The sequence below is a fragment of the Coffea arabica genome, chromosome 2e (assembly GCF_036785885.1).
Source record: "Coffea arabica cultivar ET-39 chromosome 2e, Coffea Arabica ET-39 HiFi, whole genome shotgun sequence".
Taxonomy (NCBI): domain Eukaryota; kingdom Viridiplantae; phylum Streptophyta; class Magnoliopsida; order Gentianales; family Rubiaceae; genus Coffea; species Coffea arabica.
This window is the reverse complement of record NC_092313.1, coordinates 19,362,796-19,384,813: the sequence shown is the minus strand read 5'-3', so window position 1 is coordinate 19,384,813 and position 22,018 is coordinate 19,362,796. Positions and strand designations below refer to the sequence as shown.

At 37.7% G+C, this 22,018-nt stretch overlaps 4 protein-coding genes across 14 annotated transcripts; all 4 read left to right on the top strand.

The window, feature by feature from the left end:
- Positions 1 to 1,772: 1,772 nt before the first annotated feature.
- Positions 1,773 to 7,647, top strand: LOC113731629 (2-carboxy-1,4-naphthoquinone phytyltransferase, chloroplastic-like). Of its 5 annotated transcripts, none has more exons than XM_027256997.2 (13): positions 1,773 to 1,950; positions 2,214 to 2,310; positions 3,427 to 3,673; positions 4,004 to 4,107; positions 4,563 to 4,634; positions 4,840 to 4,978; positions 5,542 to 5,648; positions 5,727 to 5,817; positions 5,905 to 5,943; positions 6,035 to 6,145; positions 6,377 to 6,442; positions 6,852 to 7,006; positions 7,093 to 7,647. In XM_027256997.2, exons 1-12 carry the CDS (start codon positions 1,788 to 1,790, stop codon positions 6,984 to 6,986), a joined length of 1,371 nt encoding a protein of 456 aa, XP_027112798.2. In that variant the 5' UTR covers positions 1,773 to 1,787; the 3' UTR covers positions 6,987 to 7,006; positions 7,093 to 7,647. The 5 variants fall into 5 exon arrangements, with proteins under 5 accessions (XP_027112798.2, XP_071935724.1, XP_027112800.1 ...); XM_027256999.2 differs by having other exon boundaries at positions 1,911 to 2,005; XM_072079626.1 differs by having other exon boundaries at positions 1,932 to 1,950; positions 3,089 to 3,673.
- A 1,161-nt stretch (positions 7,648 to 8,808) lies between these two features.
- On the top strand, positions 8,809 to 12,078 carry LOC113731630 (3-methyl-2-oxobutanoate hydroxymethyltransferase 1, mitochondrial-like). Its single transcript, XM_027257000.2, has 5 exons — positions 8,809 to 9,477; positions 9,947 to 10,153; positions 10,256 to 10,402; positions 11,354 to 11,407; positions 11,518 to 12,078. Exons 1-5 carry the CDS (start codon positions 9,049 to 9,051, stop codon positions 11,779 to 11,781), a joined length of 1,101 nt encoding a protein of 366 aa, XP_027112801.1. The 5' UTR covers positions 8,809 to 9,048; the 3' UTR covers positions 11,782 to 12,078.
- Positions 12,079 to 14,142: 2,064 nt separating this feature from the next.
- LOC113728705 (uncharacterized) lies at positions 14,143 to 18,094 on the top strand. 7 transcript variants are annotated; one of them, XM_072079622.1, is made up of 5 exons: positions 14,143 to 14,470; positions 14,861 to 16,840; positions 17,011 to 17,186; positions 17,250 to 17,418; positions 17,513 to 18,094. In XM_072079622.1, the coding sequence occupies exon 2, from the start codon at positions 14,950 to 14,952 to the stop codon at positions 16,573 to 16,575; it is 1,626 nt and encodes a 541-aa protein (XP_071935723.1). In that variant the 5' UTR covers positions 14,143 to 14,470; positions 14,861 to 14,949; the 3' UTR covers positions 16,576 to 16,840; positions 17,011 to 17,186; positions 17,250 to 17,418; positions 17,513 to 18,094. The 7 variants fall into 7 exon arrangements, with proteins under 7 accessions (XP_071935723.1, XP_071935717.1, XP_071935719.1 ...); XM_072079616.1 differs by having other exon boundaries at positions 14,565 to 16,840; XM_072079618.1 differs by having other exon boundaries at positions 14,143 to 16,840; positions 17,037 to 17,186.
- Positions 18,095 to 18,530: 436 nt separating this feature from the next.
- LOC113731631 (14-3-3-like protein B) lies at positions 18,531 to 20,904 on the top strand. The gene is made up of 4 exons (XM_027257002.2): positions 18,531 to 19,123; positions 19,893 to 20,015; positions 20,378 to 20,494; positions 20,625 to 20,904. Exons 1-4 carry the CDS (start codon positions 18,632 to 18,634, stop codon positions 20,679 to 20,681), a joined length of 789 nt encoding a protein of 262 aa, XP_027112803.1. The 5' UTR covers positions 18,531 to 18,631; the 3' UTR covers positions 20,682 to 20,904.
- The last annotated feature ends 1,114 nt before the right edge of the window (positions 20,905 to 22,018 follow it).

Genomic DNA, 22,018 nt, shown 5'->3' with positions numbered 1-22,018 from the left:
TTTTCTTTTCTTTCTGGGTAATAAAAGGAGAATAGCATTAATAAAAGTAGGATTCAGTTTACATACTGCAAAAAAACATTGCAGAGGAATCGAACGCCGGAAACAGACTCCACGTTGGTCCTCATAAAAAAACTGAAGCCAATTCAGGTGGACAGACATCAAAAATAACAAAAGTGCTGTCCACATTGCATCCAATCCTTGCTAGCGCATCAGCACATCTATTGGCTTCACGATAAACATGGGAGAGTCTTAAGTTGCTGGAGCTGCCATAGGAGGAATCTGCAATCCGACAACATGGGACGAACATAATGATCAGTGTTACTGTTATCATTCGAGTGAAACAAGGAAATTATATCAGAACAGTCGACTTCCACCTCCAAATGAGCTATATTCGTAGAGTTTGCAATCTCTGAATCATTTCTCATACCCCAGAGCTCTGCTGACATGCTGGCTTTATAGCTTATGGATGTGGAACAGTCCCCCCCCCCCTTCTCTCTTTATTATTTGTATCCGCCATACTAAGCCCAGTTGTAGGTTATCCCATTCTTCATGCAATACGAATTGATACTTTTTTAGGATTCTCAAAAATGTTATCCTTTATTCATACATGGCAATCTACTCAAAATTCAAAATAGGTTACGTTGGAATATTAAAACCACCTTAAATGTTGAAGGACTGCTCCAAATTAATTCCCTAAAAAATCCTTTTTTTTCCTTTGAGCTCCCTAAAAAAATCGTTTTTAACATATAGTTATCACAAGTTCAAAACATGTACTTATCATAAGTTTATTTTAAACTTATGATAACTATATGTTAATAAGTTTTTTAAAATCTTATAGAGTGAATAAGACTTCAAGATTAACAGATTGGTTTTTTTTTGTAAGATATCTAGTTTTTTTTGTAAACCTCTCAATGTCTAGAGTCGAGTATTATTGGCCTCGATATTTTTTTTAATATAGAGATTAGATATATTCTTTTTCATAAACCTCTCGATGTTTGGTGATGGTATAATAATATTTCAACTAATCTAGAGTTGATCACTATCGATTTTTTTTTTTTTTCCTTTTAATTGAATGAATCTGGCATGTGTGCATGAATGAATCTTGACATGTGAGCACAAAGTCTGATTCGGTTGCCTTTCATCATTAAGGTGCACATTTCAAATTAATAAAGTGCACAACGAACCAACTGGGGTTGGGCCAAGTGGTAAGCAGCTTGGTTCCGCTTAAGCAGGTCTCGGGTTCGAAACCTGGCGTATGCAGCTACCCTTGTTGGGAGACTCACCCATCACAACCAGGTGTGCGATCCGGGTCGACCAACGGATTAGTCAGGGCAAAGCTCTGGATACCGTGGCAGGCAACAAAAAAAAAAAGTGCACAACGTTATAAGGGTAATTTAATCATTTAAAAATATATTCATTATCTCTTTTTCAAATACATAAAATTTAACATGATTCCCATGCACAATTTTCCTGAAAAAAAAAAAATTTAAACCCTACGTACGAATTTCAATTCTTCCCATCTTCTTTCTCCAAATTTTCCCAGAAGTCATTGTAATTACTTTCCTTTTGCAAAATTCCTATGATATTAGGCAAATGTTCGTTGATAATAACCCAAGATAATCTTAACCTCGAGGCAATTTTTGATGGACAGTAGCTTTAAATGGTAACTTTTTCAGCAGTCAGCACCCAGTTGTACGGAATATTCGTACAACAGGAATATTGGTCCAAACGATCCATCCTCAGTAAACTGTAAAGCTTATGAAGCGGGTGCGGCGCCTTTTATTTACATGCCAACATGGCTACACATTATTGGTCCGGCTAGATTTGCGCCACTCTCCGGTGTGGATAACGTCTTGTTCCCTCTCTGGGGTGAATTTCCCACTTCCAACTTCCTTTATCCTAGTCCTGCTGTTTATCTTGCTTCTTCCATTGCTGTTCATGGAATAATGGGTATTACCTCTAATTCTCTAAGCCTTTACTTCTTTTCCTCTGGCAATTTTCAACTGTGAGTGCCGACTGTGCCTTCTTGTTTCATGGTCTTCTTTTTGGGTACTTGTTGTCTGTTTCTCAAGGTGGAGGGTGCTGTTCTAAGTTTCTTCTTGTTGTTTTAGTAGTTTTAATGCATTCTCTTTGCTGGTAAATGTTTATCCTTATTAATTTTGATTACCTGACTTAACCCCAATACTGCTGAAAAATATGCATCTTTTTTGCAGTAGGATTGGCTATGGCAGCTACATTCTGTTACCCGAACGGTGCTTTTGGCCTTAACAAACTCAACGATCACTTTCTTTACAGAGACAACAGTACAAGGCAAGTCCACTTATATTTCTTTGTTCACCCTTTTCAAATGTAATTTCTCATATATTTTGTGCTACAACATGTTCATATCATGCAAAATTTGAAATAAAAAAGACTTCTTTCAGGTTGTTAAGCTCACTGCTAGCTTGGACATTGTCACCTAAATTTTGGCAACCACCAACAGAGAAAAAAAAAAAAAAGGGTTGTGTTTGGGGGGGGGGGGGGGGGGGGGGGGAGTTTAGAGAGAGAGAGAGGTTGTAACACCCCAAATTGTTCGATCAATGTTGCTTAGTGTTTTTGTTTATGGTACTTGCTAACTTTTACTAAAGCTTTTTGAGTAAGATGCTTGGAGAATGATAATAAAACACCTAACTTGGTTTCCTACCTAATCTTCTAGCAGTTGGTTTTGCTGAGAGTTTTGTTGAGTACATGATTTTAGTTGCTTCTCCCAATCAAAGTTCCCTTATCTAAAGATAACTGAATGTGTTACTTCTTCGTCTTCAAAATGCTCTGCCTTTGCCTTTTCAACCACTACTGCTGATTGAGGGTTTCTTAACTAACTAATTAGGAAGAAGAAAAATTTATTATGACAAATTTCAAATCCACATCAAATTAACAGCAATCTAGCTGATTTTCTGAATTGAACTGGCTGTTCATTTTCCGATTCATGTTAAGGGTTTGGAGTTGACAACTTAGAGAAGGTGATTTTCATTTCTGACAAACTGAATCATTAGACAAGAATGTAGGCAACGTAACTGATCTCAGCTGTTCTTTCTTTCAATTTTTAAAGGAAACGAAATATCAGATACAGAGAGTGATTCAACTGAAGGACAAGCACAATGAAAGTTACACATATTACTCTAGGCTACACCTACAAACTACTATGATGAAGGTTATATTGTCAAGGAAGTATTGGCTTCCTGTCTTTCTTAGCTTTAGTAACCTGCTCAAATCAGATTCAGGTTTATTGTCATTGCTAAAGAGGTAGTGCAGGATTTATCTATTACTCTGGGTGAGAAGAGGGCTACTAGTTTTATGGCCAGTCAAGGAGTCAATCAGAGTCTGCAGATGGCACAAGATGGAAAACATTCCTCATTTATATACCATCTTAAACAAAATTTATTGCAGATTCTGTCCAGTGCCTTCCTTGTCTGGAAACATAAGAAGGCCCTGGTTCTGCAAGTGTCCTAAAACATGTCACCAGCCCAGCATAATGCAACTTGCAGTAAAGCAGCAAAGGCAACAATGGAAAACCTTTTTCCAGAGTACTTCTGATACTATCATTGAAGAGGAAAAAGATGACACTCCTAGAGCAACCATAATATGGAGGGCGATCAAGTTACCAATTTATTCTGTTGCCTTGATTCCACTAGCTGTAAGTATCATTGCATGGCAGTTATAACCTTTTTGTTTTCTTAGCTTTTATCTGACTTTTAGTGATAGGATTATTTTCTTTAACTTCTTTTAGGCACATAGCACTATTAACTGCTCTCTAAACTTCGGCCTGGGAATTCAAAAACATGCTGTTTTGGATTTAATAGTAGTTCTAGTGCGAGAGAGTGAGCTCTGCTATTGAAATGATTAATTTTCCGCATATTTGTTAGTGTAGGATTATTTGGAACATTCAGTCAGTCAACGACAAACGTCTATTGTATAACACTCAATTACTAGCTTCTTTATAATATGCTGCTATTACTGCAAATAGGTAGCAAGTGCAGCTGCGTATTTGCAGACAGGCCTGTTTTCTTCTGGGCGTTTTGTTGTTCTCTTGGCCTCGTCAGCTCTTATCATCACTTGGCTCAACTTAAGGTTAGATGCTTAATCTTTTAGGATTCAGATTGGTATCTCTTCCATTCTGATAAATGTCAATAAATTTATTGTACAAATATTGATCAAAAGATGAAAAAGGAAAAAAGAGTTTTGGAGTTAATTGCTGTAATATGTCAGACTAGAAAAGGAAAAATCAACTCCATTTAGTTAATAGGAAGCATCCCCTCAGGGGTTGGGAGTTGTTGCAGCTAAGGATTTTTGAACATAGAAATGAGGTTCTCTAGTTTTGTAATCTCTGTTCTTTGATCAAAGGATGGAGTGAGGTTGTCAAGTTCATTAAAGTTTTCTCCATCTTTCTTATGTGTTACTTTATCTCTCTTTCCTGTCATTTGGTTGATATGCTCTTTGTTAGCATATCACCAGTTGATCTATTTAATTTGGATATCAGCTGACTGCTTTTCACCCCTTCATTTATATATGTGTAATATGGGCAGCAACGACGTTTATGACTTTGATACAGGGGCAGATAAGAACAAGAAAGAGTCAGTTGTCAATATACTGGGCAGGTAAGATTTCATGTTTAGTGTTTTATTCTTGTTACCCCAGTGACTTTGCTACTTTTTGCTTCTCAATTGAGTCAAATTAAACAAAGTATAATTAACTATTTAAATACTCTTCAAACATGGGAGGCACGTTAGAGTTTGTCTTCTACATTCCTCCAAACAGTTTTGTTCTAAATTGGCTAATTGGAACTGTATTATTTGATGGAAGCCGTACAGGGACCCTTGTTGCTGCAGTTTTATCACTCATTCTGGGTTTTATGGGGCTTAGTTGGGCATCCTTGGAGGCAGGAAATGTGCGCTCAATATTATTACTGGCATCTGCAATCACTTGTGGGTACATATACCAGGTGGTACAATTTGCACAAAATTAGATAATCCCAAAGCACATGCATATCCCTTGCTGCACCAGTTAAACTAGCATCAAATTAAACAATTCATATTGGAATAAACATAAGGTGGATCAAGATGGAGTAGGCTTGTGGGAATTGAAAAGCAAATATGGAAGCTATTGTGCCTGTAAACTGTTTCTACAGAAGCACTACAGATTACAATGGGTCTTCTTGGCTTTAGCTTACTTTTTATGTGATGCATGTGCTTTTATGTTCTCATACCTGCACCCACTTCATCCATGTGGAATTCTTGGTCTCTTTACCATCTTATAGTACTTCTGGAGCACCCTAATCAGGAGAGCTGCAAACCTTATGTTGATACTGCATGACGTTATAATTCATACCCCTTCATGTTCATCTCAGGTTCCCCACCCTCTCTCACCATATTCTTAGTGAGGGACATCTACTAAACAAATTCTAAGCAATAAATCTTGGAGCAATTCTCTTTCTTATAGCCTGTCAACTGTTCTGTGCATGGGAAAGTCCAAAAACTCATGTCCTTCCAAAAACTTTTGTTGCAGTGCCCTCCATTTCGGCTAAGCTACCAGGGACTTGGAGAACCCTTATGCTTTGCAGCATTTGGCCCATTTGCTACAACTGCCTTTTATTTGCTTCAGAGCAGGACATGGTAGTTACTTGTATAGTTTACCTGCAATTACTACATGGAAATTCTTTTGCTTATGCAATTCATTCTGTATAATGATAGTGAGCTACCAATTACCGGCACTGTCCTTTCTGCATCAATTCTTGTTGGTTTAACAACAAGTCTGATCCTCTTCTGTAGCCACTTTCATCAGGTAGTCTCCCTCCCTCTCCTCCCTCCTTTCCCTCCTTCCCTTCCTCTCCATGTACTTTTACTACTAAACTTATGATGAGTATTCCAGGTAAAGGATGATATGGCAGTTGGAAAAATGTCCCCCTTGGTTAGTGCAGTGATAATGATGATTAAAATTTCATTGAAAAGAAAAAGCTGAAGGATCAATTAATCATGCACATCTCACTATGTTATTCCAGGTTAGACTGGGTACCAGAGCAGGCTCTGATGTGGTGAAAATTGCTGTGGTGGTTCTCTATTCATCTTTGCTTGTTCTTGGTCTTTTTGGCGGACTTCCAATCACATGCATTGTGAGTTTTAAGGCGTGTTTTAACTCCTTTTATTATTAGCTTGTAGGCTTGGACAAAGCCAAAATTATTGCTAACAGATCACCTCATGAAGTGGAGAAGCTTACTTTGGAGGGCCATTGACATTAACATTAGTCAAAATTTGTTTTAGTGCACTTCAATTTTGTCTTCACATTGTTGCTTAAAAGATTTTCCTCATATCAATTTTCAAATTTGGTTGCCCTTTTGTTTCAGATTCTTTGTGGACTAACAGTCCCAATTGGGAGATTGGTAATTAGATATGTGGCAGAAAATCACCAGGTGAGTGATGATTTAAGTCTTAAGAATCCACTTTAAATTGGAAAACTATATGTGAGATAGCCACACATGAACTGAATTTGTTGAGTGATAACCTATGGAGGGTTCAATACGTCAGTTTAAGTGAACTACACTGAAATGTACTTCTAGGTAGGATCTCCAAAATTTACTACATAAGCAATGGTGGACATGGTGTGGCAGCTGCCAAGCCAACCCTTACCTTTGCAGTTGATGGATGCCGCATTTTGTTTCCTTAAAAAATGAAAAAGAATTCATTTTTGTGAACCCTCTCCCAACATAGAACCACAGAACCATTTTAGTTCTCTATGATAATACTGGCCCTTCGTTTACTGTCCTTTCTATAATTTCTTGGATATGCTTCTGAAGTTTGATCTAATTCACAACTTTATAGGACAACACAAAAATTTTTATGGCAAAATATTACTGTGTGAGGTTGCATACTGTATTTGGCGCTGCTTTCGCCGCTGGACTTGTGGCAGCTAGAATGGTTGCTGGGAGTGGTATCTTAAAGCGCATTCTGCCTTAGTGTTTTTCACTATTTATCAGGTGAGAATGTGGATTTGAGTCTTGCATAAATGAAATTATCTGGAAATCGTAATTATACCTTTGACTTTGTCTTCTTTTCGTGTCAGAGGGAGAGTCTCGAACAATTTAAAGTCGTCTTTCAGGATGGCTTTTTCCCATAATGGCAGCCCCAAGAACGTACTTCTGCTTTACATTTATGGGAGTTGAAGGCAAAAGATTACACTTCCCATCAATGTGGCCGTCACACTTCTATTTCATTAATCTCCTCTGGCCTTACCAGCTGCACCAAACAGGAGATTAAGTTGAAGACTTCCCTGTGAAATCAACCATGATAATGGTACTGTAGTGGAAAGCTTTTTGTCTCATGGCAAAGAGCTGAAATGGTGGATCAAAGATCAAGAGTTCAGCTGTTGCAGCTTTTTTGCTTGATTAGAGATCTAGCTCTCTGCCATTGGCACAAGAATGGCAACTTAAAGGCGTATCATCGGAGAAAACGCTAATTACGTAATATGTTGTCCTGAAAGAAACTTGTTTTCAGGTGGACTTGTTCCCACCTTCCGGGATCCCAAATGCTAGTACCACGTATCATCAGCTTAATATTTGCAGCTGCGAAGCTTTTTAATGCTTCATTTTGAATTAATTGAGCAGTTCTTTGACTTGAATGCTTGCCTCCCACTTTCATGTTTTCTTTCTTGTTTTCTGCAAACACTGCTAGTCCTAAGACCACGTTAGGCTATTGTAGTTGATCGTAGGCCAGGCCTCAATTTATGAATGAGGAAATGCTGATCGAATAGTTTCCTTCAGCTACCATGCTTGAAGAAAATGTATTCTGTGTCCTCTACATATATCCTTCCTTCAAGCCCCATTTCTAAGATTCAACCAGATAGGGAAAGAATAACCTTACCTTTCACTACGACCTTTCATAATGATTAAAAAATCAATATGACTTTTAAGAATTTTAACCTTTTTTTTTTTATAAATTCAAAAATCAACATAAAGCTCACTACTGTTTTATTGTAAATAATTTAGTTCAGCTTATTTTTTTCGATCACCTACTCAACTTTTGAAACAGGATACATTATTGCCTTAATAAACATGGCAATTTCCCTTTAACGGGAAATCATAAAATAAAGGAAAAAAAGTCTTGCTCCTAAAGCTAGGAGGGCCAGTAGGGACTGAATCACCACCAGATCTAATGTGACAATTAGTGGGATGCAAGGTTTAAATGACTTAGTAACGGCCACCAGCCTTGTGGTTAAAAAAATCAAGAAGCAGAAATATAATCGCAAAAGCTGGTCATAAGGATGCAAATATTGTCTTTTTTTTGTCGAAATAATAGACCTATAATTATGGATGCAAATATTGTCTTTTTTTTGTCGAAATAATAGACCTATAATTATTCTATACTACGATGAGAAAGATATGAAGAGATCAAGAAAAAATCGAAGAAACCGAACCACCTATCGATCCAAGCCACTTAAAGTGGCTTGCGACATTTTGTAGCGAATGGTGGGAGGCGATAACCGAGCTTGTAAGGATGCAAATATTGTCGATGTCTTAAAATGTCAAAAGAAAGTGAGTTTGTTTGGATAAGAGTTTATTTAGATGATTTATTTGAGATATTTACTGTAGCACTTTTTGTGATGTGATGTATGTGAGATAAAAAGGTGATTGGGAAGATAAAAAGATGATTGGGATTTTGGGTAGTCGCAAATTGCAATTTGCAATTTGCAATTTGCGTCCTTCGTCATGGATAACGTCCCACAAAAACTTTTATATATAAACCTGGCACTGCCAAAAGTGGTTGCAATTTTCGTTTGCTGACTGACCTGTGACCAGCCCACCAGTCCACCTAACGTATCCCAGCGTATCCCCATTTCTCATCTTCCCCAATTGTTCTGCTGGTGGGGCAGCCCCAAAACTGAGCTGTGAAGTGAAGGGGCCAACAAAACCAAACCCCTCCCTCCACCCCAATTTCCTATATAATATAATTACGACCCTTCACATTTCCACGTACAAGATTCTAAGAAAGTTAAAATCTCGATTTTATTTTCCAGGTTTGAATGGCAGTTCTCACTTCAATCAGGAAGTCCTTAGGCTTTATCACCAAAAGGGAATCCTTTTCCAAGATCCTTTTGGGAACAGGATGTTTGAGCAATGTTCCAGAGAACACAGTTTATGGAGGGCCAAAGCCGCAGGATCCAAACCAAAGAGTGACACTGACAAATTTACGCCAAAAGCATAAAAAGGGGGAGCCCATAACAATGGTGACAGCCTATGATTATCCGTCTGCAGTGCATCTTGACACTGCTGGCATTGATATTTGCCTTGTGGGTGACTCTGCTTCCATGGTGGTTCATGGCCATGACACCACTTTGCCTATTACTCTTGAAGAAATGCTTGTTCATTGCCGTGCCGTGGCAAGAGGCGCCAAGAATCCACTCCTTGTTGGGGACCTACCTTTTGGTACTTACGAGTCCAGTACTCATCAGGTGATGTGCATGCTTCTCCTTTTGTTGCCCGCAAAAATAGTACCTTCAGTTTTTACCTTTTTCTGGGTAGTTATGCATATTCTCAGTATTGTGATGTTACTATGAAAGCAACTTCAATCCCATTTGTTTTTTATTCTATTATTTGATGGAGGTTTGCATTTTAAAATTTGGTTTTGAGGAAATAGAGGGGTAAAAAAAGGGAAATTGGGAAGGCAGACTTTTGAACAGGAAAAAAATATGGAAGAATACGGATATACTGAGTCGTCTTACACCCGTCCCTGTCAACTGTTGGCTTTTTAAGTGAAACTGTTGCTGAAAGTCCATGTTAGGGTTAATTATTTCATATTATTCTTTGCAAGGCTCTAGCAAATTCATATTATGCAGTTTCTGTCAGAATTAGACGAAATGTGGTTTCTTTCTCTTTTGAATGTGCAATGGTTGGTGATATTGCAGTTTGAATTGTGAGCAGGCAGTTGATACAGCAGTTAGGATACTCAAGGAAGGAGGAATGGATGCAATTAAATTAGAAGCTGGAGCACCATCAAGAATTACTGCAGCTAAAGCTATTGTTGAAGCTGGGATTGCTGTTATGGGGCACGTTGGGCTTACTCCTCAGGCTATTAGCGTTCTGGGAGGATTTAGACCTCAAGGTCGAAATGTTGCTGGTGCTGTAAAGGTAATCTTTTCATAATCCTATCCTTAGCAGGGGATGCTCTCCCAGGGCTTTGTTTGGTTATTTTTGGAACTTTATCTAAAGAGTAATTATGTCTTTCTGCAGGTCGTGGAGACTGCCATAGCATTGCAGGAAGCAGGTTGTTTCGCTGTTGTTCTGGAATGTGTTCCTGCACCTGTAGCTGCTGCAGCAACATCAGCTCTTCAAATCCCCACTATTGGCATTGGTGCAGGTCCATTTTGTAGTGGTCAGGTTTGTTGCTTTTAAGTTCTGTTTCTTCATCCCAGGACTGACAAATATTGTTAAACATATTCCAAAAATAAGTAAATGGTTCCATGAGGTTTTGGTTAGTTACTAAGTCAGTATTGACAATTTTCATTTTCCTTGATGCATTTTGTAAATTGGTTACATATTCTCTTCAAATTGACTGTTATTGGTTGAAATAGAGCTTAGGACAATTTTGATTGAGTAACAAGATAAGCAATATTCTAAACCTTGAAAGCTGTTTAATCAGTCTGACTTGCCATTGAACCTTAACAACTTTGAAGAGCGTCTGAAGAGAAAATGGTCACATTCAACGGTTTGATGAAGTGAATGAACTTTTCCTCCAACTGCTTGATGATATTGTTTAGGTCAACTTTTTTGCCTGCCGTTTGCAGTGATGACAGTTAGTGACATATTGTTAAAAGAGGTGTGGACATCCTGGTGAAGTTCCTCTTTTTTGTTTTTCCTGACTATGTGCTTGGGTAAGATTTCTTTGGAAGATTGTTTGCTCGAGAAAAATGTTTTATGGATTCATTAGGAATTATCATCTATCCGCTTAGAGGATATATTGATTTCTTGGCAAACTTCAGAAATGTATCCTTTTGATGTAGTGAAAATTGAACAAAAGCCAATGCTTTGACTTCGTATGCTTGCATCTGCCAACTTTGCCTTAGTAGTTACTGGCAAAATATGAAAACCTTTCCCACCAAATGTTGATACTTATGATCTTTCTCATTGATTTGCAACGTTTTTCTATTGCACTGTAAATTTTGATGCTATTGGTTAACATTGCAACATGGCCAGCATCGTAAGTTCTCTTCATGTTTTGTTATCCTTAATGATCAAGTTCAGGGCCCTCCTATTTCTTTACTATGAGTCGTTAGGCTGAAATTACTGACAATATTTTATTTCCCACCTTTTATCAATTCACATGGCCAGGTGCTAGTTTACCATGATCTCTTAGGGATGCTACAACACCCACATCATGCTAAGGTTTGGGATTTTATTTCGCTTTTCTGGATCTTCCACTTTTCTCAATCTCCTTGCCTTCATAAAATACCGGATTTGACAACTCATTAGTGCTTGATACGCAATTATTGCAGGTTACTCCAAGGTTCTGCAAACAGTATGCACATGTCGGAGATGTCATCAATAAAGCTCTTTTGGGGTACAAGGAAGAAGTAACAAGTGGTTCTTTTCCAAGCTCTGCCCATAGTCCATATAAAATTTCTGCTGCTGACGTGGATAGCTTTTCAAAAGAGTTAGAGAAACTTGGACTGAGTGATGCAGCATCTGCAGCTAGTGCTGCTGCTGAGAAATTGAAACCACTGAATAATCAGGTGGGAGAACACCAAGCAACTAAATGAGCTGCAGAAGCAGAAGGCTCATGACAAGCTTGCCCCACTTCTTGTTCAAACAGCAAAGTTTGCACTTGTTTGGCTCTTCATTCTTAATTTTATTGATTCAGTCAGGATTATAAGCATCAAAATAGGATTTTGTTGATTCAGAATGAGTATCAAATAGGGGCATTTTACTTTTGAGTTTTGATGGATTCAGAATAATCCTTTTCCAAGAAAATTTCTTGGTTACAAAACTCACAGCCTTGGATGATTTCTTTTCTGTGATAGAAATTTGAAGATGCTCTTGTGGCAATTGCATTTTAACTGACCTGCAACGTCATTAACAGGGATTTCACAGTTCTTGCCCTGCATTTCTCAATAATACGTCTGGTTTAGAAGCCATTTTAATCAATTTATGAGTGGTTTTTCTTTTTTATGGTATAACTTCCTTGCTGATGGTCCTTAGCTAATGAATTTAGTACTGCTAAACCCCCAAAAAAAATGGAGTTTAGTACAAACTATTTAATCTTACACTCGTGTCAATCTCCCTGGTATTGAACGTTTGTTTCATCTTCCTTTTCCATGAATATTTACTCTGCCTATTAAGTTAGACAAGAAATCCGTTGTTAAATACCATTAGAGTGATTCTTCGTCCGTCTATTGATTTCCTTTTTGCCTTTTTGTTAAAAAAAAAAAAATTTCTACCGTGAGAAGATGTGGAATTCAAGAAATGAAGAGTAGTAAAAGGCAATTTGACCCAAAAATCTCCAAATCCTGAAATTTGAAACTTAACCACTAAATAAAAACTTCTTCAGTCAATTTCCTTTTTGCCTTATTTACTTCATATGCCAATGATTGTGTTACAGCTTACGAATGCATTTTTCATTGTGTTAATGCCCAATCAGGGCCAGAATAATGCCCAATCAGGGCCAGAAAAATGCCGCTATTAAGATCTTAGCAGTCCTGTTTCCGTTGTCTTTGATTTTTATTAAAAAGAGATCTCCCTTTTATTAATGAAGGAAAAAGAACTTGGAAAATGTAGTAAATATTTGTTTAACAGAAACACGTAGTAAAAGCTTGACAGATAATTAGATACCATGACTCGTTTATTCAACATTAGTTACTACCATGAGAAATGAGAAGTCTCAAAAAATAATAAAATACAAAAGGAAAATTTATCAAATTGGTCCCTCACATTTTTTTAAAAAAAAACTTTTTTAGTCTCTTACATTAAAAATCAGCCACAATAGTCTTTCAATATAAAAAAGCCTACTCGATTGGTTCCAAAGCTCATTTTTGCTTACTTTTTCGGCCAAAAAGTACATATCTTTCTTACATGCCTATAATTTCAAGAATAAAAATGAAAACACGCTTCGTTTTCTCTCTTTGTTTGTTGAAAAAAGGAAACTGTAAGCCACCAAATCCTTTTTTCCCCCTTGCTCCCTTTTTAGCTATTAAAACCCTAGTTGTAAGCCATCAAACATCCAATCAAAGAAGAAAATTTCAGTATGGTCACTTACAAGTAGTAAAAGAAGAGCAGAAAAAGACGTCTAAAAAGCTCATCCATTGCAAAGTACAATGGGAACAAACAATGATCAATCTCATTGTGGCAAAGAACCCATGATTGTGATTTCTTGGAAACCTGCAAATCCGAAAGGGAGATTCTATGGCTGCCAAAACTACGAAGTAAGCTCGAGCATATTTCATTTTGGTTATCTTAGAAAAATTGGTTCTTAATATTGAGTGAAAATTAGTTCTTGATATGTGCTGTTCTTGCATTTTAGGTAAATCGTGCTTGTCACTATTTCAAGTGGTATGACTCCCCAGTGTGCAATAGATCAGTGTCAATAATACCTAGCTTATTAAAGGCCATCAATCGGTTGGAAACCGAGCAAGAAAAGATAATTTGAAAAGAAAAAATTACTTTGGGCTACTTTACTTACTTTTTGAATGTGCATTTTGTTGATTGTGTTGAATAAGAATTCAATTAAAGTCCAAAGAAGAAACAAAACATATAACGTAAAAGCAATGTGATCTTTGTACCTTCATTGTTGGCACCATTGTCAACATGATATTGAAGAATGAAAAAGTTAAAATCTCTCTCGTTCAATCGAAGTTTATATTTAGGATTTTGGTGGCTTATGTATTTCTTAAGAGGAAATGAAGTATGTTTTCATTTTTGTCATTGAAATTATAGGCACGTGAGAAAGGCGTACACCTTTTGGCTAGAGAAGCGAGCGAAAACGAGCTTTAGGATCAATTGGACAAACTTTTTTTATCTGAGGGACTTTTGTGGCTAATTTTAAATATGAGGGACTAAAAAAAAATTTTTTTTTTTTTGAAAATGTGAGGGGCTAATTTGGCAGATTTTCCAATAGAGGGAGAAATGTGCACTAGGGATGTGGGAACCAAACAATACCTAAATGCCTAAACAGGCAATTTAATGAAAGTTCACACAGCCCACCAGGCGCCAGTCCAGTCCAGCAACCAGCAACCCTTCTCTGCCGCGGTTCCGCCTCTTGGTATTCAAAGAACGGCAATATTCCCGCTACCGGAACCCCGCTCACCAACTTATTTGAAACCCTCCATTTGAAAAAAAAGTTTGCACCAAAATTTTATCTTGCTCCACAGATTATTTACTTTGGCAACTCCCATCAATCAATTCTAGCTAATTGAGAAATACCGACCTCCTAAAATTTCTGCAGCTGCCAAACCAGTAAGCTTATTCTTCCATTTTACTTGTATTACGCACACTGATCAAGTTGAAATGCTTTGGTCATTTATTTCTTCTTTATTTTGTTTTTTCCAAGAATTTGTTTATGCTGCTTGTGGACTTACCGAAAGTCAGTAATACTAAATCATTATCTGGAGATGATATGGCGGTTGAGATATAAATTCTGGAAAGCTTTAGAGCTCAAACCCACTTCATATTTTCTTGTAAAGAGCCAACCTTTGGTTGCGATTCACTATCTTGCTTCACCACTTCAGAGTCCAACAACTGAAAAGCACAAAAAGTTTGAGACTTTTTTGACTAGGGAAGAATTTTATAGCAAGAGTTCTGGAAATATAGTGCTCAATCCTCACATTGTGCAAAAAACTTTGATAGATTGCCGTTCGGATGTAGTTGCTTTAAGCTTTTTCTTGTGGTGTGCTCGCCAGCCAGATTATTTCCATGATAGGGCCGCCTTTTCTCATATGGTGAATGTAGTTTCTCGGCTTATTCAAAGATTCTCCACGCTTGGAGGAATCCTTGAGGAATTAGCTCATGTTGGTTGTGCGACAAAACCTCAGACTTTGCTGCTTTTGTTGAGAATTTTCTGGTATGGGAAAATGTATGAGCTAGTTTTCGAGGCTTTTGAGGAAATGCTGCGCCATGGTTACACCCCAAATACTTTTGCTCGCAATATCGTTGTGGATGTGCTGTTTAAGATTGGGAAGGTTGGCGCAGCGCTTAAAGTTTTGGAGGAGACTGAGGTACCAAATTTTTTGTCATTTAGTATTGCCGTATGTAATTTGTGCAAGCTCAATGATTTGATTAACATGCGCAATGTGCTTAGGAACATGTTGAGAAATGGTTATTCTCTTAATCCTGAGACTTTTTTGTCTGTGTTGAATTGTTATTGCAAATTGGGTAGACTGGAAGAGGCATTGCAGCTATTAAGTCTTATGATTACTTTGGGTGTTCCTACCTCTGTGAGTGTGTGGACTGTGTTAATTGATGGATTCTGTAAGCCTGGCCAACTTGATGTTGCGAGTTTTTTACTGGACAAAATGGTTCAGAGTGGATGTTCTCCAAACATTGTGACATGCACTTCTTTAATTAAAGGATTTCTAGAAGCTAAGATGCCTAACAAGGCTTTTAAGATCTTAAGTACCATGGAGTCCAGGGGATGTTATCCTGATTTGTTTCTTTGCAATGTATTAATAGATCGTCTATCTAAGATGGGAAGATATGATGAAGCACTTGATTTCTTCTTTAATCTGCAAAAACAAGGATTAATCCCCGATCCTTACACTATATGTTCTATTTTGTCTGCCATCTGTTCTTCTCAGGAGTTTCTTCTTCTACCTTTATTAATCAGTGGACTGGTCATAGAACCTGACTTAGTGATGTGTAACTCCCTTCTAAATTATTTCTGCAAGGCCGGTCACCCAACTGGCGCCATTGAGTTTTACAATGACATGATACACAGGGGTTTTAAGCCAGATAAATATAGTTATGCTGGATTACTGAGTGGACTTTGCAGGTCAGGTAGGATTCACGAGGCAGTTAATGTGTATAATGGTATTGTTCAAGAACATCTTGGCCTTGATGCTCATCTTCATACCATAATCATTGATGGGCTTATAAAAACTGGCAACTTCCACAGTGCAATCAAATTTTTCAGGAAAGCTGGTCTAGAAAATTTCCCTCTGGATGTTGTGTCCTATACTGTAGCCATCAATGGACTCCTAAAGGGCGGTCGAGCTGGAGAGGCATATAATTTGTTTTTCCAAATGAAGGACCTTGGTATAACTCCTAATATATACACATATAATCTGGTACTCTCTGGTTTCTGCAAGGATAGAGATGTCAAAATGATTAAAGGAATTCTTCAAGAAATGTCTGATGTGGGGGTGGAGATAGACAACGGTACATTAAATTTGATGAAAAGTTTCCTCTACAAATGGCACTGCTACCGTCCAGTATTTGAGCTTTTTGTGGAGTTGTGGGATTCTGGATTGCTGCCAAAGAAAATGTATGCTTTATTGACTGATGAACTTGGTCGTGGTCTTTTAGCTGATGATGCACCTAAAAAGTTCCAGAAGCTGGCATTGTAGGCTCAGATGAATTGTGCGGTTTGGCTGCTTCAGTAGGTTGACATAATGCCTGGGAGAGACTTGGCTTTGTAGTTTTCGCTGACTGCATAATTTCTTCTCCTCAGACAGCTGTGTCATTGTGTCATCCACTACATCTTAGCTCAGACCAGGGTTAAAGATTTTATTGAGATCTTGCAGTCTGAGGCTTGCAGCTGCAGGTCTTCTGAGGTTTCAAGTGAATTTCCAAAACTTTCACCGCTATAAGCTAAGAGGGAGCTGATTATAGGTAAGATTGCACTTTTCCTGTTTATGCATACGAGGTAGGATTACATTTGATAATTTGAATCGGTAACACCTTGTCTGCATGTAGGTAATTTAAAGTCATACATGATTCAGAATCTAATGTGATAAACAATTTAAAGTATTGTTCTTATGTTCTATTGGCATAACAATTAGGCTCATGATTCTTTATGGAAAAGTAGAATGGAGCTGAGTTCACTGGAAGTTTTTCTACTTTGGCTATAAAGGAGCTTCAGTAAAAGTATGTTCATCCATATGATAGAACCGGTTCACCCATTAGACTTGCACAAGATTCAGTCTGATCAACTTGGTTCGTCTAAAAGCTTACAATGGTATGTTACTTTGATTTATGTTTATGTTTGGTTTCGACCCCTTGATTTTGACATACTTTTCAGTATATTGGTTGCTGCCTACAGGTGCAGAGTAATAAAATTTTAAGGTCTGTGCAGAAGCTCTGCGCATTGGCAACAATACTGCAGTTGAACCTTATTGCAAAAATAATGGGAAGAAGACAGAAGATGAACTAATCATTTTACCTTCAATATGTGAATCATTGCGTGTTCGGTAAGTGCATTTACTGACAAACTGCTATTTCCTTTGAAGAGACTACACACACTTACTCTCTCTCTTTCTCTCTATCTCTCTGCTCTTTGTTCAGGGGGTTGCATTGTTATTTAGTCCATAGATCAAGAGATGGGCTTGCACAGTTCATGCAATAATCCAGCGTGACATTGTATTCCAGTTCTGTTGTATGACAATATGATACATTAATTTCTCTGACAGCCCCAAAGCGGCTTGGTTTCAAGATGTAAATACTTTATTGACTTCCCAAGCACATGCAGCAGAAGATGGGATGGTCATCTGAAATCCCATACGGCAGAATAGTTTGATCAAGTGGAGCATTATTGTTCAACTGGATGAACGGTGTCAATCCTGAAATGCGATATTCTGAGCTTGGAACAGATGATGTATGTTGTTGGCTGGCATTCTGTCATGAGAATTCGTGGTCGGCTCTCCGAATTCAGTATGGCGAAAATGATATGTTGGTCCATCTATTTGGAATTCGGCCTTACAACGGAGAGATGCAAATAAATTGATGTTGTTGGTCAATCGAAATACCCATCTAATATTTATCTAGCTTATATGATGTATGTATACATATTATTAATTATTAATTTTTCTTGTATTTATATATATATATATTTTTTAATTTAAATTTACCTATTCTTTCTTTCTTGTATTTACTATAATTCAATCATCTAAATTAGGAAAGACTTTGTTGTAAGGTAAATGTGATATTTTTTTGTTCTTCTGTTTCTTCCCTTGCTGGCCTGCTGCTAATTGACGACATATTCTACTAGTTGATTTATTTTTTGTCCAAGAAAACAATAATCATTAACGAGTAACAGTAGTGTCCTAATATTTAGGTAATTCCTCCAAAGAAAAAGGAATGTATTAATCAAATCGAATACATTTCAACTAAATATTTCTCCATTTAAGCAATGAAAAGAAATTTCTATGCACTACTAGTAGTGTAATCTCCAATTAACGTTACCATTGGCTATTGAAGAAGAAGGGAATGCCCAGAAATAATTTAAATCAAAAATTGCAAGAAAAAACAAAAGGAAAAATACAGTCCTCTTGTTTTCACCTATAAAGCATCATTTCTACCCACCCTTCCGTTTTTACTCCTCTCCTCCTCTTTTTGCTGCAGATCTGATCTCAGAAAAACTCCAATCGTTTCTTTTTCTCCTTTGCCCCAAAAGGAAATAAGAAAATGGCTTCCGCGGCCCCATCGCCCCGTGAGGAGAATGTGTACATGGCTAAGCTCGCCGAGCAGGCCGAACGCTACGAAGAAATGGTGGAATTCATGGAGAAAGTCTCCGCCTCGGTGGGCGAAGGCGACGAGCTCTCTGTGGAGGAGCGCAACCTCTTGTCGGTGGCCTACAAGAACGTGATCGGAGCCCGCCGAGCGTCCTGGCGGATCATATCGTCCATTGAGCAGAAAGAGGAGTCACGAGGCAATGCCGACCATGTGAATGCTATCAAGGACTATAGCGGGAAGATTGAGAAGGAGCTTTCGTCCATTTGTGATGGGATTTTGAAGCTTCTGGATGCTAAGTTGATTCCGGCAGCTGGCGCTGGTGATTCCAAGGTGTTTTATTTGAAGATGAAGGGGGATTATCATAGGTATTTGGCTGAGTTTAAGACTGCTTCTGAGAGGAAAGAGGCTGCTGAGAATACCCTTAATGCCTACAAGGCTGCCCAGGTATCTTTCGTTGAATGTTATTTGCTGCTTGGTTTTTGTGCTTCTTTTGTTAAAGGTATTCTGTGTTTGACGGGATGTTGATTCAATTTTTATTTATGTGTCCCTTTATTTTGTGGATTGATGAATTTGGTTTCTTGATTGTAAAACGTTCAAAGTTTTTATTTTTATTTTTCGTGAATATTCTGATAAAGCATTATATGGGGATTAGTCATCTTTCTGTTTAAGTTATATTTATAGGTGGTTATCCGTGAAGAAGAAAGTTTTTGTTGCGTCAAAGTGGAAATAGATTTTCTGGTCAATTGAGAAGGATGTTTGGATCAATCTTTTATATTATCATGCAAAGGCTGTGACAGAACATGCGCCAGGGTTTTTTTTTTTCCTTTTCCCTTTTCTGTCACAGCCTTTGCTGGCGTTTATCATTGTAAATATTTATTTTTGTTTGGAATTTTGGTCTTAGTTTGGCGGTATGTTAGGATTGAGTCTGGAAGCAATGACAAGGATATACAGATGCGAGCAAATTGTTGCTCCAATCATGATCCAGCCTCTAATTTTGGAGGGTCAAGTTTGAGTAGACTCGCCATTTTTATATATACTTTTCACTGGGGCTGTCACCATCTAATCTAGTAACTCATGATCAATAATCTATGTTGGTATGCTGCTCGGAGTTACAGGTGTTTTAGAGTGCTTTTAATAGCAGTGATCTGCTTTTCTCTGCCTCTACTCTTTTGTTTTTTTTCCTCAGCTTTTAATCGAAAATTCTTTTTTGCAGGATATTGCAATTGCTGAGTTGGCTCCTACACATCCAATCCGACTTGGGTTGGCTCTTAACTTCTCCGTGTTCTATTATGAAATTCTGAGTTCGCCTGATCGAGCATGCAATCTTGCAAAACAGGTGACAGTTGTGTGATTAGATATTTCCTATTTCAATTTAATTGTGGTTATTGTGTGTTAAGCATCTAACAAAGAGCCATCTTTTGGCACCGAATTTACCTTTTCTTTGGGATCATGAGAGGCGTCTTTTCATTGAATTTCACGGAAATGCAGTACATTTTTAGTCTTTTGCAGCACATAGTTTACATTAGTCATATAGCGACAGAGAAACTATGGACTTATTGATTGCTTGTAATTGGGTGCACGCCTGAAGTACAACTGAGCTGGTGGTCTGTTAGAATGCTTTTCTCTTAAAATTTTGATGAACTCATTTGTCTTTGGTGGCATAATGTGTTTAATTTTCATGAATCTCTTGTTCAACAGGCATTTGATGAAGCCATTGCGGAGTTGGACACCCTGGGAGAGGATTCATACAAGGATAGTACTCTCATCATGCAACTTCTCCGTGACAACCTGACCTTGTGGACATCAGACATGCAGGTAATGCTGCTTCCTCTCTTTTCCTGGCAGCTGTTTGATGCCCTTCCATGTCCATCTCTTGCATTGATTCCAGACATGTCCTAAATTTCCGTTTTCTTTTGATGACGCCTGCATTTTTTCACGTCACTAGGATGATGGAGCAGAGGAGATCAAAGAGACATCAAAGCGTGAAGATGAGCAGCAGTGAAATGAATGATTAAAACCACGGAATTTTTAATTTATTTGTTGTGGTTGAAGTAATTTTTTCTGAATGTTTTCTTCACGAGACATCCAGCCATTAATCTTTTAGAGGCACGAGTGAAAATTCTTCTTGAAATGCTCAAGATATTTCAGTCATCATGAATTATGATATCGATTAGATATATGAATTTCAAATGCCTTTGCATCGTAAGCAAAAGGCTTTCTAGCCATTGTTGCCCAGAAGCCTCTATCTGCCCTTACAGGTCCTTCTGAACAAAATCCTTTCGTCATGGATGTTTGCATGCGTGATGAGCTCTTTACCGTGCAAATTGGCAGCATGATATGTCCTCCCCTCGAATGCCAGTTGTGGCGTGGCGTTTCTTTCGCCCATGGCATAGCAATAATAATCAGTTCCTTTTGTATGAATAAACCGTGATTAAGGCGGCATTGGCGAGCGAATTATATCGCGCTTGATTCGATCCCGGATCATCATTAAATCAGATGATTGACGTTTCTCGTCTGTATTAGAAAATTCAAGTATAAAAATCTCAACATGCATATGCGCAATCTAATATGCAATGTTGCCAATGAACACTTGTGTCTTGACACAATGGCAAACTTACCAAAGTCGCTAAGCGGAGCCAAAACCCACGTCATGATTCATGCATGCCCCAGATCATTTTTTCTTATGGTAACACGTACGTAGGGTGCCGTCGAGCCGAGATGCGCTCAAACTCAAAGGGTATAAAGTGCTATTCAAGTTCAAGCTCGAATGACTCAAGGAGCTGATGCTTGAGCTTGACTGAGAAAGTTGCAGAAATAATTGAGTTTAACTCGATAATGTTATCAAATAATGTCGAGTCTTATCAAACTCGAAAACTCAACTCAAACTCGAATATTAAGATCGAACAATGCCGAACTTGTATTAGTAATTTTGTGTGTGTGTAAATTATGATATTTAATATTTATTTTTTAATCATTTAATGCAATGCTCGATAGAGTTCGTCGAACGTGCGATTCTTGAACTCATTCAATAATACTTTCAAGTAGTCCAAATTCGATCAAAATGAATTCCAGTTGAGCTGTTAATCGAGTAGCTCGCGAGTTCAAGTTGAGCTACTCGCAAGCTACTTGGTTCATATCACCTTGAGTAATATGATAGTCAATTTGAGATTAATTGAATTACTATGTCAATTAGTATATAACCATTCATGTATGATAACTATTCTTACACAAACCCAACAGCGTATAACATCATTAGTATATAAAATATTAATCCAATAAAAACGAGTATACAAAACTGATAAATATGTCAATCATTCACATTCTTATAGTTTTCCATAA

Coding starts and splice junctions, on each gene's coding strand:
- LOC113731630 (XM_027257000.2), top strand. CDS start 9,049: ATGGCAGTTCTCACTTCAATCAGGAAGTCCTTAGGCTTTATCACCAAA. Junction 10,403..11,353: donor GTCCATTTTGTAGTGGTCAG/GTTTGTTGCTTT, acceptor TCACATGGCCAG/GTGCTAGTTTACCATGATCT. Junction 11,408..11,517: donor AACACCCACATCATGCTAAG/GTTTGGGATTTT, acceptor CAATTATTGCAG/GTTACTCCAAGGTTCTGCAA.
- LOC113731631 (XM_027257002.2), top strand. CDS start 18,632: ATGGCTTCCGCGGCCCCATCGCCCCGTGAGGAGAATGTGTACATGGCT. Junction 20,016..20,377: donor CATGCAATCTTGCAAAACAG/GTGACAGTTGTG, acceptor CTTGTTCAACAG/GCATTTGATGAAGCCATTGC. Junction 20,495..20,624: donor TGTGGACATCAGACATGCAG/GTAATGCTGCTT, acceptor TCACGTCACTAG/GATGATGGAGCAGAGGAGAT.
- LOC113731629 (XM_027256997.2), top strand. CDS start 1,788: ATGCCAACATGGCTACACATTATTGGTCCGGCTAGATTTGCGCCACTC. Junction 2,311..3,426: donor TACAGAGACAACAGTACAAG/GCAAGTCCACTT, acceptor AATTTATTGCAG/ATTCTGTCCAGTGCCTTCCT. Junction 4,635..4,839: donor GTTGTCAATATACTGGGCAG/GTAAGATTTCAT, acceptor ATTTGATGGAAG/CCGTACAGGGACCCTTGTTG.
- LOC113728705 (XM_072079616.1), top strand. CDS start 14,626: ATGATATGGCGGTTGAGATATAAATTCTGGAAAGCTTTAGAGCTCAAA.